Consider the following 21320-nt stretch of genomic DNA (forward strand, 5'->3'; position numbering starts at 1 on the left):
CAGAATTGCTTCCACTGTGGAAAGCTGGGCCACTTCAGTAGACAGTGTCACAGACGAGAGCCACAGATAGGCAAGGGAGTATAGAGGAAGCTCGCACTCACTTGCTTTAAGTGTGGCTCTGAAGGACACTTAGGCAAGGGTGGCCCACATCAGGTCCTCGTGGCTGACAGCACTGACAGGCCCCAGCTCCCAGCTGGAAACAAAGGAGGATGCTTCAACGATTTAGATCCTTCCAGAAGAGATGTGGGTGACCATTAACATTACTGGTAAGTATATTCGTTTTCTCCTGGACACAAGAACCTACTATTTGGTCCTAAAAGCCTTCTGAGGTCCCAACTCTTCTCACTATTTCTTAGTTGTTGGAATTAACGGAAAACCTCATAAGCAGTTCCTTACTTCACCTCTGCCTTGCATGCGGACTTCTGAGCTGTAAAATAACTCAGTGGTAGATGGAATTTGCTCCAGGACTTAAGAACAATAAATGACATAGTCGAGCCTCTACACCTTGTGGTTCCTAACCTTTATACTATAATAGACAAAGTGACAGCCAATAGGCCTTTTATTTTAAGAACTACCTTCCCTCTGTAACTTGATTTGTGCTACTATTAGAACCTCTACTTGGAATATTATTGCTTTTTAATTTTTGACTGATGTACTTTTAACTTATTAGTTAAATTTGTGTCTTCTAGACTGCAATAGTTCCATGATATGAACATGTACGGCCAAGCACAATTGATAACAGTGCATCCAAATTCCAAAATCAACCTCCTCAATAGTCTACGTATTTCCTATAGCCAAAGGGGCCCTTTAGAGTAGTGAGAGAATATCTTCACCCTGAAACCTACAGTGTCCCTTTTCAGCAGGAAGTAGCTAAGAGAATACGCCGTCCTCTTTTCCTTATTAATCAGGGTGAAGTCTCTCTCAGGGAGGAGTGACAGGGAATGGCAAAAGACACAATGACAAAGAAGATTAATTAGAACCGGTTTTGACTGAACTGGGTGTAGTAGAGAAAATAGTGTAACAATGAATGAATGGAAACCCAAAATCTCTGTAAATGTTCATTAAAAATAATAAAATTTAATAATAAAAAAAAACCAAACTGCCAATGGGAGGAGGCAGCCCATGTCTCTCCTTCAGAACAGCTGACAGATTCCAACTCCATAGACTAGAGGCTCAGCATCAGGTAAGCAGTACAACTCACTATAGACTATACCATCAGAAGATACCTGACTCTCCAGAGGTGGTTTTTTTTGGTTTGTTGTGTGTTTTTTTTAAGAAGCAGTAAATTGCACTAAAGAAAACTGCCTATCTTCCCCCCACAGAGTAGCTGGTGGATGTGAACTAGATGCCTAGGCCACCAGAGGCCTCTCTTCAGATTACTTCAGATCACTTTTCTCAAGAGCAAATATAATAAGAACATTAAGCTATAAGCCCCTATCCATTCTAGGAACTTGTCTACCTCTTCTCCTTCAAGAAGAAGCAAACAGGAAGAGAGAATTATTACAAACTTTCTGACACAAAAGTGTGATGTAAAAATAATGATGGATATCAAGAAAGTGAGAGCAAGAGAAAAGGAAAGAATTAAGATTTGCTATGGGGGTGGGGTGGGGAGGGAAATCCTGACAACAAAAAACAAGACATTGGAACATATTATCAAAACATGTGGGATAAACTGAAGAAAATACAACCTCAGGAAAGGCTGTCAACACACAAATAAGTGTCAACATACACACAAGATGGGGAAGTACAAATATAGCCTACTTGGCTCAGCCTGACTTCTAATTCAAAACAGAAAAAAAAGAAAAAAAAAAAACCCAACCTCACCAAAGTGGTAAAAATAAGCTTGATGGCAGCAGTTAGGAGATTGCACTACATTTCTGTCAGCCTAAATACAAGCTGATAAAACACTAACCCAAATATTAATGACATAATTTTCAAAGAGTCCATCCATGCAGTAGTATCCTTTTTTATTTCCCTTTAATTAACTGTCCACTAGGTTACAGCACCTCTACTTCCTCTGCAAATTCCTATTTAGACTGGAACTAGTACTCTAGTTTCAGAGCCTGAATCATCATGAATGAACTGGTAAAATAAAATGGCATTTTGTTAGTGTCTTAAGTATATGCTATGATGACTTTGAATGCAAACTATAGCATAAAGATAACTTCCTTCTGGAATGAAAAGAAAACAAAAACAAAACCCAGCAAAATCCCACACAACTCTGGCAGAAGCATTAGGTCCAGGAAAGGCATGTCTGTTTCATGCCTGCATACCGCTCTCACTCACAAGCCATGCTTGTGCAGGCAAAGATCCAAAGCTGACTGCCTCAGGAAGCTGCAGAGCCAACAATTTCATTTACTCCCTTCCAATGTCAGCACAGGAAAGTGCTAATCAGGAAAGAATGGCAAGTCTACATGTTCTTGCATTAACAGGGTTTCACTATAAAAAAGAGCAGATTTCATTTGTAATTATCAGGGGGAAAGGAGTTTGTTTCCCTGAAATAAAAACACATCCAATTTTTAGTTAAGCAAATGCTTTTGTTTTCCTTCCTGTTTTTCTCTACAGACACTGCCACCTCATAGAAAAGCAATGTCTCAGCTTTTAGTCTCACTCATACTCGCTCTGCTTTACTGCAAATGGAAAAGACTCCTGACCATGAATTACTTGGTTCTAAAAATATAATCCACAAAAACCAAGTAGCTGAGAGGAAACGAGAGTTGGGAGCAAGGTATTTTCAAAAATTAAAAACTCAGGTAAGACCTACCTTGTGAGTAGAGAAGTATCTGCATCTCTAAAAGGACACAGGTAAATACCTGCACCAGGTTTTCCAATCCCAGGAGCTCAAAGGCCTCCCGAAGAGGATAATCCGAGAGAGGCAGTTCATTGGGCCCAGGCCTCTGGCAAATGACGGGCTCATAAACACCATAAAATTTCAGTGATCTTCCTGGAGGAGGAAGGGGTACTTCATAAAGGATATTATGGATGTAGCTCTCAAGTGGCAAGGGTGGTGGCTGCTGTGAGGTAACTGCCTCGTAAAGCTGGATGAGGAATTTCTTACAGGCCTGCATGAAAGGCAGCGGTGTTATCAGGCATATGCTTTTGGAAACATACAAAGTGTCTCTGCTGATGTCATAAGAGTTGTATCTCTGGAGTTTCAAAAGAGAAGTTGTATCTCCCTCATCAATGCTGCTTGCCAGTGAGTCCATGCTGCAGGAGGACGAAGCATACACACTGCTGTAATGCTCAGCGTTGTGCATCTGGTACAGCGTCTGCATTGCTGTGCAGATTTGCTTGCTTGTAACTTCTTCATAAAAAGTAAGAACAAAACCGTAAGTGCGGGAGCCATCTTCCCGGGTAATAATAAAGGAGTGGAACTGAGGATCTTTGTTGTCAGTTTGTGTTCTGAAAGACAGACCTTTAGGCATACACAACTGTGGAAAAAAGGGGAAAACGTATCAGAATCCAGTACACAAACAGCTTCAAGCCAGAAAAATATGCTTGTGCTTGTTTTTCAACAGAGCATGACTCAGGACATAGGATTTATCCAGATTCAACAGTATACTATAAGTACCTCATTTACATACAAATAAAATTATCCTTAAAGTGATTATATATACAAGTATGGAGGGAAATTATTACTGCATTGTAAGAGGATCCTACAGAGAACAAGAAAATCTCATATTCAGTCCCCATTTGAACAACCATGTTACATTGAACAAACCATGTAATTTCTCAGCTTTAGTTTCTTTTTCTAAAATATCAAAGACTTGAAGGTAAAGCATTCAAGTACCTTTACAAATATTGATCGTCTTAATACTAATTATTAATGATGATAATGTGGCAGAGCAAGAAGTAATAATAAGTGAAGGTTCACTTGATAAATGAGGGAAATGTATGAAAAGGAAAATGTAATAGTTTCATCCTTGCTATTCTGAACATTATAATCCTATAACCACTCATTTTAGAAAATAGCTTTTAAAAGGGAAAGATTTCTTATTTACTGAAGTAAAGGGGTTCAAAGTAGATATTCTTTCTAGGTTATTCTCATCAAGGATTATGCCTCATGGCATGTGAACTACCTAGATTATGTTAAACTTGGATATACATTATCTGAAGAGTTAAAAAGTGTTTATAAGTAAGGGGCTTAGAATATACAAGAAAGTAGAATTGATTTTTAAAAACATTTTAAATTAAAAAAATTTAAAAATACACTAAAGGAATCAATATTATTAATTTTATATTAATATTAATTTTATATATCCCTTTCTACTTTTGTACTGTAATATGTTTTTCACAGAGAAATCATTTTATCCTATGGTACTACACTATTTTTTTTGTTTCAGTTTTAGTAATATTGAAAATATTTAAAGTTCTCCCAAATCCCTACATAATCAATCAAGTGCAATTCAATTTGTGGGTCCCTTCATTCAAACAGTAAAAAATGTTTAGCTAGGATCTATTGTGAGTAGGTTTTGTAATGATAATGTAACAGTGAGAAAGATTCACATGGTCTCTGCTCCTAGACAACTCACAACCTTGTAAGAAAGGAGAAAAATTTAAAAATCCTAATATAAAGTATATGGAAAGTGCTATGCTAGGATACATTAATCAGCAAATTGACTGAGTAAGTATATACCTTGTATCCTTTCAAACTGGATATCTATCTTGCCCGCTTATACTACACAGTATACATATCTTTGCCTTTTTGAAAAAATTGTTTTTTTTTGGTTTATATACAGGTTTTACATGACCAGAATTAATTAAGTTCCCTGAAACTCCCAGTCTGCAACAGTATCCATAATTTGCTATAATTCACAGTTAAAAGAATCTGGACTTTTTGAAGAATGTGGCATCAAAATTGAAGGACGATAATTAACAATCATAAACACAACCTTGCCACTGAAATAGAAAAGGACTTGACGCTCTTACTGATGAAGATCAAAGACTATACACCTCATCAGGAAGAAAACAACAATTTTCATACAATGGAACCAATAAGCAACATCACGAAAAATGGAGAAAAGACTGAAATTGTCAATGATTTCTTTTTGCTTGGATCCACAACCAATGCCATAGGAACAGCTTTCAGGAAATCAAACACCACATTACTTTCAGCAAAGTTGCTGCTCAGCACCTCTTTCAAACGTTCAATTGCAAAGGTGTCTCTTTGAGGACTAAGGCATGCCTGACTCAAGCCATGATGCTTTCCCACCGTCTCATATGTGTACAAAAGCTGCTCAATCAATGAAGAGGACTAAAAAAGAATTGATGTCTCTGATTTATGGTGTCAACAAAGAACACTGAATAAACCATGGGCTGCCAGAAGAATGAGGAAATCTGTCTTGGAAGAAGTAGAGCCAGAATGTACTTTAGAAGTGAGGGCGACAAGACTTTACCTCCGATATTATTATCAGAAGGAATCAATCCATGGAAAAGGCCAGCCATTATGCTCTGTATGGCAGGGACTCAAAAGAAAAAGATGATCCTTAGGGAGGTGAAATGACACAAGTAGCTGCAAAAACAGGCTCAAACACATCAAGGGTTGTAAGAATGGTGCAAGGCTGGGTATCTTTTTATATTCTACTACAAAAAAGGTTGTTATGAGTCAGAACTAACTTGACAGTACATAGCAACAATATTTTTCTCCTTACTACCCTAATCTAAACCACCTTCATCTCCCACCTGGATAAATATAACATCATTCTAACCAGTGTTTTGTCCTGTCTAAACCCAAAAGCCAAAGCGATTCTTTAAACGTTGTTTTCAGGTGCTGTTGGGTTGACTATGACTCTTAGTGTCTCTATCGACAACTGATGGGATTCTTGTCGTAGCTTTAAACACAAATTAGATATTGTTACTCTTCTAAAAAGGTTTCTCACATCTCACAAAATCTAAAGTCCTTCAAAGACCTATAAGTCCTAGAAGACATGGTCCCAGCAGCTTCTCAGTCATCATTTGCTCTTTCTCTTTGGCTTACCTACACTGCTGTAGCAACAATGGCCATAATGTTCTCCTTGAATACACCCAGGATACTGTCAAAATTTGGTGTACTTTATGCTGAAAACTTCTAGAGATCCACCATGACACAATACTTGTGTCAATTTTGTATTTTAAAAAATTAACCCCACAAAATCATACTATCCTCAGAGTCTTGCCACTCCTTCATCACGAAAAATAGTCTTGAAACTGGGTGAGCTATTGAGTGTACTAGACCAGGGGTTGGGAAAATTTCTCTGTAAAGAGCCAAATATTCCAAGCTCTGTAGGCCATAAAGTCTGTCATAACTATCTAACTCAACTGCTGTGCCATAAAGGGACCAAAAAAAATGACCACTGACAACAAGTAAAGAGATGGGTATGGCTGTGTTCTAATAAAACTTAATTTACAAAAAAAAAAAAAAAAACCATTAAAGTGGCTCCAGCTTAGTTAGAACAGTGATGTGAACACCCGATGAGTGCTGAACTTAGGATAGAAAAGCCAATATACCTACTCTCTGACTGTAATATCCTAACCAGTCTTTTACCCTAGGAACCCTTGGAGGATATGTAAGAAGTCTGGCTAAGCTGCAATGCTGCAAAGACAATATGGAGATATTGCACAGAGAGAAAAGGAACTCCAGCTATGCTCCCAGGAAAAACCAGATATGTGATGGAGCAAGCCTTCAGATGATTCTTGTTCTTCGTCTTTGATGTGTCCCATCTGACATCAAACCAAGCAGACGTCTATCCCATTAAACTTTATCCAAATTGCAGATTCTTAAGCAAAATACTGAAATTATTGTTCTAAATTAAGAGTTAGCAAACTATAGCTCTTAGGGTCAAATCTAATCTGTCACCTCTTTTTGCAATAAAATTTTCCTGGAACATTCTCCAGGAATATCTATCTCCATTCATTACTCTCTCTACAACTGCATTTTACATTGCAACAGCAAAGCTGAGTTTACTACAAAGGTCTTTATAGGAAAAACTAGTAAGTTTCTATTTTAAGGCATTAAGTATTAAGACTTTATTACAAAGCAACTGCTAACCAAGACACTCCTATTAATTTTTTTTTAGCTTTCTACTAAAATGTACTTTCCTTAACTGCCCTATGAAATAATGTTATTCTCATCTTTTACATGTCATTAAAAATGTTATTTCTCATCTAAAAAATATTTATTGAATGTAGAAGCAATTAAAGTCTTGTGCTACATCAGCTGTGGGCTGGAAGCTTCTTGTTTAAGTCACTCAGGACCTGATGGGCAGGCCTTTGTATTTAAAAGGTTGGGCCCTGACTAAGTCTCCAGTTTGGAGGCTCATGTGTGAAGCAGATGGATTCTGGAGGGTGGGTTCTCTTGATTTTGTTGAAAGATGGGTGTAAACTGGCCATTTTTTATTTCAGTTCACAATCTCATAATTTTGTGTAAACTGACAGATCACCTGGATTTACTTAACAATCAGCCTAAATTTCGTTAACAATCAGATGTGGGCTGGAAGCTTAAGTCAATCAGGACCTGGGGGCAGGCCTTTGTATTTAAAAGTCAGTTGGCCCTTGGGCCTGCAACTTTCAGGCCTGGTGTTGGTTTGAGAAGAACACTGTTCTAAGTGGTATAGCACCAGTCTTTAAGCTTGCTGTACTGAGATAACTAGGGTTCCTGTGATAACTGAAAGCTGTAACACTGGTGTGTCAAATATAATAATGGTTATAACTCATGGTGGACAGGGTTTGGTAGAGCTCCCAGATTAAGACATGCTTGGAAGCAAGATTGGCATCCACTTCTTAAATAACAGGCCTCTGGAAAGTCTATGAACATCAGAGAAGCAACGATAGTTATAGAACAGATCTTTTGTTCATAGGATTCATACTCATATGAGTACTCGGCTCAATGGCACTTAACAATAACCATTACTAATACCACTATGTATAGAAATATATAAGGTTATAGAGATTATTCTCTAAATTTATTTTCTCTCTAGATTCCAAACTACTTGAGGAGTAGCACCATATTTAAATAACCTTCAATGTTTAAGAATGCCATGCATAGAAGTATGTTTTATTCAGGAACGTAAAACACAGTGACTAACAAAAAGGACGAAAAATAAAATTCATGGAGGTTAGCATTATAACTCCAGTAAAAATCTTAAAATATTTCCATCACAGAATAATTAAGATAGCTTCACTTAATTATATTTATATATGTTAAGATTTCTATTACTATATACATTTTTGTATATTAATAAAAAGGAGGTAAAAACTCATGAATACCTAAACCTATAGTGAAATGTATCCCTATATTGAAAATTATCCGTGTAGTGAAAAGCCATGTCAGGATCTTTTATTAATTGTCTTCAAATTAAAACTGCTTTCATCATAGTGATAAATCAATGAGATCTTCTGCTGATATTATGAATGAACACTTACTTGACAAAACTGCTATAGTAAATACAAATTGTAATAAGAGGTCCACTTTTGATCCAGGCTAATCTCAACTTTGCTTAACAAAATTCATGGCATATAAGCATTCCTTAAATTAATGAATAAATCTTCCAGGAAATTAATTTAAAAAAAAAAAAAAGCCGGGATACAAGATCAGATTAGATCATCTTGATTCAGATGATAGTTCTCGTTTCGTATCAAGTGGGTAATATGGAAATATAATGATCTCTACATTCAAGATAAAGATTTACATGCAATTGATATTCTTTTCTGATATTAAAAACCACAAAATTATAGTTCAAACTGTGTTTGAACAGCTGCCACATATTCCCTTGAGGGTTCATAGTTTTCTTGAGAACATATTCAAACATTTACAGGAAAAGCTTGCCAAAACTTGTGCTCAAAGTGAAGAATGGCTTTCTGTGCTACCAATAACAGATGTAAAAATTTTCCTCAAATTCTCTTCCTACAAATCAAAACCAGAGTAAGATATTTCTAATCTAAGAAACATGAACTGGTAATGCTACTGCTTTCTCTGGACGGAATGGCAGTAGGCACTTTGAATCAGGAGTGAAAAAGAAAAATAAAGTTGTATTCATAGTCAAAAAGACCATTTATGGATGCACCCTGAAATATAACAATGTTACAGTATACTATCTTTATGTATATAAGGAAGACCTGTTCATATCACTATCATTCAAATACATGCATCAACAACTAAAGTCAAAGAGGAGGAAATAGATGATTTCTACCAACTTTTGGAGAACACACAACCAAAATTCATTAATAAAAACTGGTAACTGGAATGCAAATTTGGGAACAAGGAAGAAGGATCAGTAGATGAAAATAGGGGCTTGGTGAGAGAAATAAGGCTGGAGATAGAATGATAGAATTTTGTAAAATTAATGATTTATTCATTGCATATATCTTCTATAAGAAACATAAACAAGGACTATACATATGGACCTCACCTCATGGACTACACAGGAATCAGACTGATTACATCTGTGGAAAGAATCACTGGAGAAGCTCATTATCAGCTGTGAAAACCAGGCCAGGTACTGACCGAGGAGCAAACCATCAACTATTCAAGTGCAAGTTCAAATTAAAGCAAAAGACAATGAAAACAAACCCAACACAACCAAAAAGTAACCTTGAGTCTATATTATCTGAATTTAAGAAACCATCTCAAAAACAGGTTTGATGCATTGAAGATTGGTGAACAAATAACAGATGAGTTGTGGGATGATACAAAGAATTATCATCTACGAAGAAAACAAAGTGCCATTACTGAGACAGAAGGAAGAAAAGACCAAGGTGGGTGTCAGAGGAAATGCTGAATAATTGCACTAGAACACAGGGAAGCCAAAACAAAGAGAAGGAATAAAGAAGTCAAAGAGTTGAAAAGAAGATTTCAAAAAAAAAAAAAGAAAAGAAGATTTCAACCTAAAGGAAAACTGTTAGAATCCACCAGTGGCCTCATGGGAGAAAGACTGACAATCTTCTTCCATGTCATTTACAGCCACCTACAAGTTGGAGGGTCAAGCATTAGTCAGATCTAACTAGGTAGTAGTGTTTTTTAATTTGGTATTGAGGTCTGGTGGCTAAATGGTAAGAAACTGCACTGCAATCTCAAAAGCACACATTTTGAATCCACTAGCTGCCCGTTCAATTAACAGCCTCTGGAAATCCACTGGAGGGTCACCTATGGGTCAGTTCCAAGTCATGGTATTAAAGATATTTTCATGTTAAAAAAAAAAAAGAGTTTCTTTTAAAAGATTTCAAAGGGCAGTTCCAAAGACAAAAGTATTTTAATGAAATGTGTAAAGAGCTGGAGTCAGAAAATCAAAAGAGAAGAACTCACTTGCAATTTCTAAAACTGAAGAAACTGGAGAACAAATTCATGTCTCAAGCTGTAATACTTAAAGATGCTATGGGCAAAATCTTAAATGATCCAGAAAGCATCAAAAGAAGATGGAAAGAATACTTGGAGTCACTGTACCAAAAAAGGACTATTTTACACAGAACCATTTCAGAAAGCAGCATATGATCAAGAACCAATGGTAATAAAAGAAGACTTTCGTGCTTCTCTGAAGGAACTGGATGTGCTCCCCAGGTTGTACAAAGAAATCTGAAGAACAGCTACCTGGCAAATTGACTGAAAGAGAATAATATTTATTCCTATTCCCCAAAAAGGTGATCAACAGAATGTGGAAATTATATGATATTGTGGAAACAATATCACTAATATTACATGCAAGCAAACTCTTGCTGAAGATTATCTAAAAACAACTAGAGCAGTACATTGACAAGAGAACTGCCAGAAATACAAGCTGGGTTTGAAATAGGCCATGGCACTTGGGATATCACTGCCAGTGTTAGATGAACTCTGACTGAAATAGAGTATCAGAAGGATGTCTGCTTGTGTTTTATAGACCATACAAAGGCATTTGGCTATGTGGATTACAACATACTGTGGTTAAGACTGAGAAAAATGGGAATCTCAGAATACTTTATTGTGCTCATGTGAAATCTATACCTAGACCAAGAAACTATTGTTTGAACAGAGCAAAGGAACACTTGCATGGTTCAAAGTCAAGAAAAGTTATACCATCAGGGTTATATCACGTCTCCATACCTTTTAAATATGTATGCTAAACAGATCACTGGAGAGGCTGGAAGAAAGTGCTATCAGGACTGGAGGAAGACTCATTAATAGCTTGTGTTATGCAGATGACACGAACTTGCTTATGAAAACTAAGGACCTGAAATGTTTGCTGCAGAAGATCAAGAACTGTAGCCTTCAATATAGACTGTATCTCAACATCAAGAAAACAAAAATCCTCACCACTTGGCCATTACACAGCATCATGATAGATGAGAAAAGATTGAAGTTCTTAACAATTTTATTTTCCTCGGATCCACAACCAACACCCTTGGCAGAAGCAGTCAGGAAACCAAAAGCAGAGCTGCACTTGGAAAATCTACGGCCAGAGACCTCTCCAGAATGCTAAAAAGCAACTATGTCAGTCTAGAGACTAAGATGTGCCTGATCTAGCTCATGGTCTTTTCAGTTGTTTGCTATGCATTTCAGAGCTGGACCATGAAAAAAGATGACATACTTTGGGCATGCTGTCAGGAGTAGTCACTCCTTGGAGAAGCAAATCACGCTTGGAAGGGTTGAGAGTGAGTGCAATAGAGGAAGACTCTGGGTGAGATGGACTGTCACAGTGACTGTGGCAATGGGCTCAGATGTGTCCGAGAGAGTGAGGATGGCTCAGGATGGGGCAAAGTTCAGAGCCACTGTTCATAGGGTTGTTGTGATAACTTGACAGCACAAAACAACATCACCTGCTTTCTCATTTTTGAAAGAAAGAACTGTATGAATTGTCAGGAACTCTGGTGGCCTAGTGGTTTAGGAGCTATGCAATGAGCCTGAAGGCATGTAGTTTGAATCCAGCAACTGCTCCATGGGACAAAGATGGTTAATCTTCTCATGTGTGATTTTTACTTCCTCTGAAAACCTGATTGGAGAGTCAGCTATGGATTGGTTCTGACTCGATGATACATAACAACAAAAGAGTTTATAGGGAGTTCTTAGTGGTAAGAAGTTGCACTGCTAACCCTGAGGCACTTGGTTCAAATCACCCAATGCCTTGTAGAAGAGAGTTGTGTGGTCTTCTCATCTGTGACTTACTACCTCTGAAAACCCCCTGGAGGATCAGCTATGAGTCAGTATCAACTAGATAGCACATAACAAGAGTTTATTATCCAGAAACCCTGAGATAGGGATGAAGACTTGCCTACTGCAGCACTGAACAATCTCTTGATGTCACTCAGTATGGCTATTCAGTAACAACATCCACCCTCTAGCTTATCCTCCCATACTGAAACTACTGACCCTTAAGTTCTCACTGGTGGCTACATGGCCACTGGTAACAACCAACCACCTGGCCAAAACAAGTTCACTTCCCTGGGCTCGGCAAACAAATGTCTTTATCTGCTTTCTGGATCCTTTCACAGTCAGTTTGGTTAGAATTTTAACAATCCCATTTCTCATTTCCCTGTAATTCCATGTGGTTCATAATCTCCCTTTCATTTCACAAATAAAGTACAAATTATTCACAATATTATCAAACAGCTATTCTATTTGCCCTTCTTTGATTTTAGATTTTTTTTAACATATATTTCATTTGTTGTGTACTCCTGAGTTGGCACCACTCACAGGTCTCCCTCCAGTGGGCTGTCAGAGGCAGTTTCATTGTCAAGAGGAGAGTACCATTCTTTATCACACAGAGCAGCTGGTGGATTTGAACTGGATGCCTTTGGGATGGTGGTGCAGCTTCTTAAGATTAGGCCACCACAGTTCCCTAATATTGCATTAGACATTGGCGGTTACAAAGACAAGTATGACAAAAATCCCTTATCCTGGGAAGTTTACAATCTAGAAAGAAAGACAGATATACAGGTCAACAGTTATAAAATAACATGATAAGTGCTGCTGTGGAATGTGTCCAAGATGCTATAGAAACAGAGATGACAAAGCACCTAAAAATCTGAAGCATCAAATAAGAATTCAAAACATGTGGAAGAATCTTCCAGAGAAAAACAGCACCATAAGCAGAAGCAGTAATGTGAAGAATATCTTAGACAAAAGCAGGGGCCAAATAGAGAGGTACTGCAGAAACTGAGATAGGAAGTTTGGGCTAAAGTGGGCAGGTGAAAATGGGAAAAAGTAGGTAACTGACTGGATGAGGACAAAGGTAAGAAACGGAGTTGGTTCAAGGGTGACTTCTAGATTTTCAGGTTAGGTACCTAAGCAGAGAGCTGTACTATTCACTTACTAAAGGAGGCAGAAATACTGTGAATTTATTTTGGATATGCCGAGTCTGAGATGCCAGTGAACATTCCAGATGCAGTATTAAGGAAACAGGCGGACTTCGTAAGCAACAGGCCCAGTTTAGAGCAATATAGTGCATTACATGTTGCACTGCAAACCAAAAGGTCAGCAGTTCAAATACACCAGCTGCTCTGCAGGAGAAAGGTGGGCAATTTCCTCCTACAATGACTTACAGTTTTGGAAATCTGGTGGAGGGTTGCTATGAGTCAAATCGCCATGACAGCTGTGGGATTTTGGTCCTTTGATTTTACGATGAAACAACAAAATTTTTTTCTAAATTATAAACTGTCAACTTAGAGCTTAGTGAATTATAAATGGCTCTGAAATAGTTATTACTCATGTAATCCATCACCCATTTGTCAGTCTGTCATACTGCGGTGTCTAGGGTGATGCAGTGATGCTAATATGCTTTTACTATTTTAAATACTGGCCAAGTCATCCATGGTGGACAAGTTCATCAGCGCTTCTGGAGGTAAAAAGAGCACAGAGATCTCCTTCCAAAACCAAATCAATGAAAACTTTATGTACCACAACTGAACACTGTACAAGTTACTTTTTCTGGATATATCATTTCAAAAACCTAAGCCTAACTCCCTATCATTACGTTGATTCCAATTCATGGTGACTACAGAATAGAACTGTTCTATTGAGTTTCCCAAAGTTGTTAATCTTAATGGAAGTAGACTTTCTAGCTGGTGGTTTTGAACCACCGACCTTTTGGTCATTAGTCCAATACTAAACTCATTATGCTACCAGGGCTCTTTGGACACATATCATTAGAGGGAATCAAACTGATAAAGGACATGTATGGTAAAGCAGAAGGTCAAAAAAGTGACAGAGACTTGATGGATGAATTGGCACAGAAGTCACAAAGCTGGGCAACTTGAAGATGATGTGGGAGCAGGGACCATATCCCATCAAGGAGCTGAAGTAGCACAGAAATCGGAAAGATTAGCAGTGTGAACTCACCAGCTGCTCCTTGAATAAAGAAGTGGCACTCAGCTTTTCAACAATTACAGCCTTGGAAACCTCACAGGGCAGTTCTATTCTGTCCTATGGTGTCGATTTGAAAAAGAATCAACTCTGTGGTATTGGGCTTGGTGTTTTCGGTTTGATATATAAGATCACCATGAGTCAAAGCTGATTAGGTGGGAACTATCTATCTCTAGCTACTCTTTTAACTGACCAGAATGTCATGTCAGAGGTTTAATTTAAGATAGGTTTACAAGACAGAAACATTGTTTCTCATAAAAAAACTCAAAACTTAAAATAATTGCCTTCAATTTCGAGCCAACTCTTAGTTAACTCGCCTGTGGGTTTTCAGAGGCTGCAAAGGACAAGGGAGGAGAGTGCCTCTCTTTCTCCCCTGAAGACACTGATGGAGTCAAACAGCCTGAGTGTAACCTCCTCCCTACTGACGAGGCCAGCAGAAGTTTTCCCATTTAACTGGCTTAAAAAAAACCCCAAAAGCGGTGGGGGGTGAGGTGGAAGAGAAGTGCAGCAATGAATGAATGGAAATCCAAAATCTCTGTAAATGCTCATTAAAATTATTTTTAAAAAATTAAAAAAAAGAAAATGACAATATACAATATAAGCTTAAAATAAAAAACCCCAAACAAACCCAAAAAACAAAACACCATAAAAACCAACAATGATGACACTTCCCTCCTAACAGTTTCTGTTTCTCCCATTGCCATTATGTCAAAAGTGACTCATAGGTGCCCCTCCAGTGGGCCTTCAGAGCCTGCAAATTGCACAGAAGGGCCTGCCTCTTTGTCTTTTTTTTCCCTGCAGAGCAGCTGGTGGATTGAAACTACCTGTCTTTGGGCTGCAGCATATCCCCTTAACCACCTGTCCACCCGAGAGTACCTGGGTTCAAAACATTGTTTTTTAAATCGTGTTTTGAGTGAACGTTTATAAAGCAAATAGATTTTCCATTCAACCACTCATACACATTTTGGGTTATAATATTAATTACAATACCTACATTGTAATTACACTCTTCCCATTTTTTCCATATGATTCTTACTTCTATTAATCCTTTTTTCCAACCCTATCCTGCCTTCAGGGCTTTAAATCTTAAGTAAATGCTGCCCTTTTGACCTTATATATTTGGTTATTCTAAGGAGTTAGTGCCTGGCTGGTTCCCTTTACAAGCCTGTCTATTGTTTGACTTAAAATTGAGCCAGAGATGAGTTTTGTTCTAGGTTCAAAGGGTGATTAAGAGTCATAGTCTCAGGGGGCTTTAATCAGTCCACCAAGCCTGTTCTTCTTTACGGTTTTCCCCCAGAGTTTTGCTCCACATTTCCTCCTACTCTAAGACCATCTCTTCTGAGGTGCTGGGCATTTAGTCTTTCTAGTCTCAAAGTGATAGAAGGTAAGGTTTGCACAGTCCATGAGGCCACTGGACTGACTGTTTCTATGCATCTTTGATTTTCCTTCCTTTTTTTTTTGTTCAGGTCTACGAGACAGGAGATGCACCTAAGATAGTTGCTTGTAAACTTTTAAGTCCCACGTTGCTATTCATCAATGCAGGAAATACCATATGATCAAAAACCAATGATAAGGAAGAAGTTGTTCAAGCTGCAATGAAAACACTGGCATAAAAATAAAGTCCCCAGAATCGATGGGATACCGATTGACATGTTTCAAATGACAGATGTAGCCGGTCTATGCCAGGAAATTAGAAGCACAGAGCTGCCTGGCCGACTGACTAAAGAGATTCATATTTGTTCCCATTCCCAAGAAAGGTGATCCAAAAGAATGTGGAAATTATTGAAAAATATTATTACTATCACATGCAAGCAAAATACTTTGAAGATCATTCAAAGTTACCTAGTTCCATTGACAGGGAACTACCGGAAGTTTAAGCTGTATTCAGAAGAGGTTGTAGCACCAGGGCTATCACTGCTGATGTCAGATGGATCCTGGCTGTAAGCAGAGAATACCAGAAAAATGTCTATTTGTGCTTTACTGAGTATGCAAAGGCATTTGATTGCATAGATAATGTCAAATTATGGCTAATATTGAGAAGAATGGGAATTCCAGTACCCTTAATTGTGCTCATATGAAACTTATACCTACACCAAGAAACTGCTGCTTGAACAGCAAGGGAAGAGTACACGGTTTAAAATGCAGAAAGGCATGCGTTAGGGTTGTTCAATCTGTATGTTAGGGTTGTTCAATCCTGTTCAATCTGTATGCTGAGGAAATTATTTGAGAAGCTGGATTCTCTGAAAAAGATCATGGCATCAGGAGTGGAGGAAGACTCATCGTTAACTTTCAGTATGCAGATGATAAAACCTTACTTGCTGAAAGTGAAGAGGGCTTGAACATAGAAGACCAAATACTGCAGCCTTTAATATGAATTGACCTCAATGTCAAGGAAAAAAACAATTCTCACCACTGAAATTTTAGGTGACATCATGATAGATGGAAAAAAGACTGAAACTGTCAACAACTTGATCTGACTTAGATCCACAATGAATATACTTGGTATCAGCAGTTAGGAGATCAGGAGATGTATTACACAAGGAAAGTCTGCAGTCAGGGACCTCTCCAAATTACTGAGGAGCAATGACGTTAGTTTGAGGACTAACGTGCTTTGATTCAGATCATGGTCTTTTCAATCACTTGTTATGCATCTATGAGTTGGACAATGAATAAGGATGACAGAAGAAAAACTGATGGCTTCAAGCTGTGGTGTTGGAGGAGAGTACTGAATATCCAATGGGCTGGCCAAAGAACAGGTATGTCTTGGGAGAAGGTGAAGCCAGAGTGCTCCTTGGAGGCAAGGAAGGTGAAGCTTCATTTCATATACTTTCAGCATGCTGCTAGGAGAGACTATTCCTTGGAGAAGGACATTATGCTTGGAAAGTTGAAGGGACAGCAAAGGAGAGGAAGACCTCAACCAGATGTACTGATACAATTATTGCAATGGGCCCAAGTGTGTCAGAGATTGTAAGGATGGTACTGGATAGGACAGGATTCATATCTGTTGTTCATAGGGTCACTATGAGTCATACGCAACAGCAACTAACAAGTAGGACATCAACACTGTGTTTGTGGACTACGTTAACTACATTATGCCAACTGACCTTGATGACCTCCAAGACATCAAAAAGGTTCAGTGATGTCCCTCATCTTCTGTTAACCAGGACTGGCAACTAATTTTTTCAGTGTGTTTGATTATGATTCAGAAGTTCACATTATTTTGACCTTTGCTGGTTCTGCTATATATGATACATTTACAACATCAACATATTTTTAAGTGTAAGCTCTAACTGTGAGAACAGTAAATAAACAACCGTAGTTGTTATGTGCCATCAAGTTGCTTGCGACTCACAGTGACCCTATGTACAACAGCCCTAAACTCTGCTCTGTTCTGTGCCAATACACCCATCCCGATTACCCCAGTCACTGAATCAATCCACCACATAGAGGGCCTTCCCCTGCTGCGCTGTCCCTCCACCCTCCCAAGCATGATGTCCTTCTCCAAAGACATCATTACAACATGTCCAAAGTATGTCATATGAAGCCTCAGGATCCTTGGCTCCAAGGAACAGCCCAGTTTAACCCTCTCTAGGATGAATCTGTTTGTTTTCTTAGCAGTCCATGGTACCCTCAACACTCTTCTCCAGCACTACAGCTCAAAGGGAAATAAATATGAAGATTACCTCAAAGATATGTGAAAAATGGAGGGGGAAAAATCACTTCCATTCAGTTTGAAATGCTTTATTTCATGTAAAAAGAAAAGTAATGATTTGTGTATGTTAGTTCTAGATGGCATATATATGACTAAGTATTGTATTACTCTGTTTTGGTATTTCAGTTTTCCCCCATAAAATATTCTGGATCATAAACCAAAAGAGTGTACAAAGAATAATTAATTCAGCCACAATTTCACCTGCCACTTATATTTCTTTCCTAGTCTATTTGTAGTATCCCTCGTGACATAATGTGTTGCATATTGTACTGAGAACTGAAAGGTCAGTAGTTCATATGCATCAGCTGCTCCAAAAGAGAAAAACGGGCAGCCTCTTCCCATAAAGATTAACGGCCTCAAAAAACCAATGGAAAAAAAAACCCAACAAAGCCAATGAAGGGTTGCTATGACTCAGAAATCAATTGCAGTGTATTTGGGATTCTAGTTTATTTATTATATTTGAAATGTACACATTGAATTTTTTATTTAACAAAGTTCACTCCTTTGGGTGCTTAATTTCTGTGTAAATTACTGACTCTTATTGAATGTATCACTGCTGGATGCTGCAAGAATAACTTAAATTACAGAAGGAAATGACTAGGGAGTTAAGATTTTGCTGAAAGCAAGAACAAAAGCTTTATACCTTTAGGCAGGAATAAATTATAGCTTCATACAAATGCACATACTAATAAATCAAAGAGGAAATTAAGAGCAGTAAATCTATGATCCAAATGCAGTCTAGTTTAATGGGAAGCTTTCCCGAGATTTTCAAGAATGCCAGCAAATCCTTTTAGATTTGCAGCAATAAACAAAATGCTGTGTGGTGCTTAAGCATCAAAACACAAGCCTGTGTGGTTATCTTTCTGAGGGAATTTTTGCTGCTTATATAAAATAGTATTGGGTTGAAGGGTGAAAGAAATATCAAAGGTAGATCAAAGAAGGTGATAATTGCCTTAAGATGAATGTTTTACACATAGAAGCAAAATCTACAACAGTTATCTCACTATTTATTCATTTACATGATTGAAAAAAAGACAACATACCAAGAAAGGTGTTTAATTCCAAATAGGCACCAACTGGTAAGAAACCAGTTTTGTGTACAATTCTGATTTGTCACAAAATTTGTACTTTGAAGTACCTTACTAATTTAAGAAGATTAAGTGTTATAATCCATTATTTTCGTATTCCATTTTCCATTGCTTCATTTATATGCTCTCTTTTCTCTAAAACCTTGCTATTAATTTTCTGGCTTAAGCAAGTGAGAAACTATTTTTGTCACTGCCGTTCATTGACTATTTTAGTGTAAAACTTGTCAGGGTGCCTCCATATTTCATAAAGATAACTTTTTACTGGTATGTTCTCACTAAAGGTGCTATCAGTACTAACTTCCAGCAAAATGGAATCTCAGATTATTTTTGTTTAGGGTAACAATAGGGAAAAATTATGTCTTATGCTACAAAGAATCCAGTTTAAAGTCTCAAGCTCCATAGCATTTGTTTTTATAAAAATTGCCATGCTAACAATCCCTTCTTACAGGGAGGTCTAGACTCAGCCTCTAGTGAGTTGTACTGCTCATGGACTAAACTATATACCATAAAAACATGTGTCAGAATCCTAATCTCTCTATCTATGGATGTAATCCCATTTGGGAATAGGGGTTTCCTTTTTACATTAACACAGTCTGAAACTGAAAGAACATGAAATCAAGATGCATTAATACTACTACTACTAATAATAATAGCCTAGAATGCCAACACTGGAAACAAAAAAAAAGGACTGGTAGTTGGAAATGATGGACTTGGTAAAAGAAATGAGGCTGGAGACCGAATGAATTTTGTATAATCAATGATTTACTCATTGCAAATACCTTTAAAAAACACACACAAATGGTGACTATACACATAGACCTCACCTGATGAACTACACAGGACTCAGAGTAACTCCATCCTTCTAAAGAATCATTGGAGAAGCCTAATATCAGCAGTCAAAACCAGACCAGGTGCTGACTGGTCTGAGAAAATCATTAAAATTACTTATGTGCAAGATCAAACTTGTGAAGCCTGAAGATGAAGTGTGAAGTGTGAAGATGAAGAATCAAAGTTAAGCCTGTTGTTGTTGTTATGTGCCGTCAAGTCGTTTAGGACTCATAGCGACCCTATGCACAACAGCTCTAAACCCTGCTCTATCCTGCGCCAACCGCACTGCCTCTGACACACCCATCCCAATTGCCCCAGTCACCGAATCAATCCATCTCATAGAGGGTCTTCCCCTCCTGCGCTGTCCCTCCACCCTCCCAAGCATGATGTCCCTCTCCAAGGACCCGTCCCTCCTGGCAACATGTCCAAAGTATGTCAGACGAAGCCCCAGAATCCTTGCCTCCAAGGAGCAGCTTGGTTTAATCCTCTCCAAGATGAATCTGTTTGTTTTCCTGGCAGTCCAGGGTACATTCAGTACCCTTCTCCAGCACCACAGCTCAAAAGCATCCACTCTCCTTCTGTCCTCCCTAGTCATTGTCCAACTCTCTGATGCAAAACAAGCGATTGCAAAGACCATGGCCTGTATCAGGCGCACCTTAGTCTCCAGAGAGAAACCGTTGCTCCTGAGTACTTTAGAGAGGTCCCTAACAGCAGACTTTCCCATCATGATACACTTTTTGATTTCCTGACTGCTGGTGCCAAGAGTGTTGACTGTGGAGCCGAGCAAACTGAAGCTGTGAACAATCTCAATCTCTTCACCATCCATCCTGACGCTGCCAATTGGTTCAGTGGTGAGAATCTTTGTCTTCTTGACATTGAGCCTCAGTCCATACTGAAAGTTAAGTCTACAAGAATCAAAATACAACCTTGAGTATATCCCTCCTGAATTTAAAAAACATGTCATGAATAGGATGAAAGGATTGAACACTAATAATTGAAGATGAGTCGTAAGAAGACAGTAACAATATCATATATGAAGAAAGCAAAAGGAAGAGAAAGAAGAAAAACAACAGATGTCAAAAGAGACTCTAAAAATTTCATTAGAAAGTAAAGAAACCAAAACAATGGGAAGAAATGCTGAAGTAAAAGAGATTAAACAGAAGATTTCAAAGGGCAGCTCAAGAAAAGTTAAGCAAATAATTATAACAAAATGCACAAAGAGGTAGAGTTAAGAAATCAAAAGGTAAGAACTCACTTAGAATTTCTCAAGCTGAAAGAACTGAAAAAGAAATTCAAGCTTTGAGATGAGGTATTGAGAGATGCTATGGGCAAAATCTTGACTGATCCAGGAAGAATCAAAAGAAGATAGAGGTGATACAGTCAT

General features: G+C 38.0%; 1 protein-coding gene across 2 annotated transcripts in view; it reads right to left on the reverse strand.

Moving 5' to 3' along the window:
• The window catches only part of DENND5B (DENN/MADD domain containing 5B), a 234482-nt gene that overhangs the window by 111910 nt on the left and 101252 nt on the right, over window positions 1–21320 (reverse strand). For both annotated transcript variants that reach the window (XM_006895083.1, XM_006895082.1), the window contains one exon: window positions 2765–3431. In XM_006895083.1, coding sequence (XP_006895145.1) covers window positions 2765–3431 — 667 coding nt within the window. The remainder of the gene's footprint in view (window positions 1–2764; window positions 3432–21320) is intronic.

The sequence above is a fragment of the Elephantulus edwardii genome, unplaced genomic scaffold, assembly GCF_000299155.1.
Source record: "Elephantulus edwardii isolate Elephantulus edwardi_28Jun2011 unplaced genomic scaffold, EleEdw1.0 scaffold00157, whole genome shotgun sequence".
Classification (NCBI taxonomy): Eukaryota; Metazoa; Chordata; class Mammalia; order Macroscelidea; family Macroscelididae; genus Elephantulus; species Elephantulus edwardii.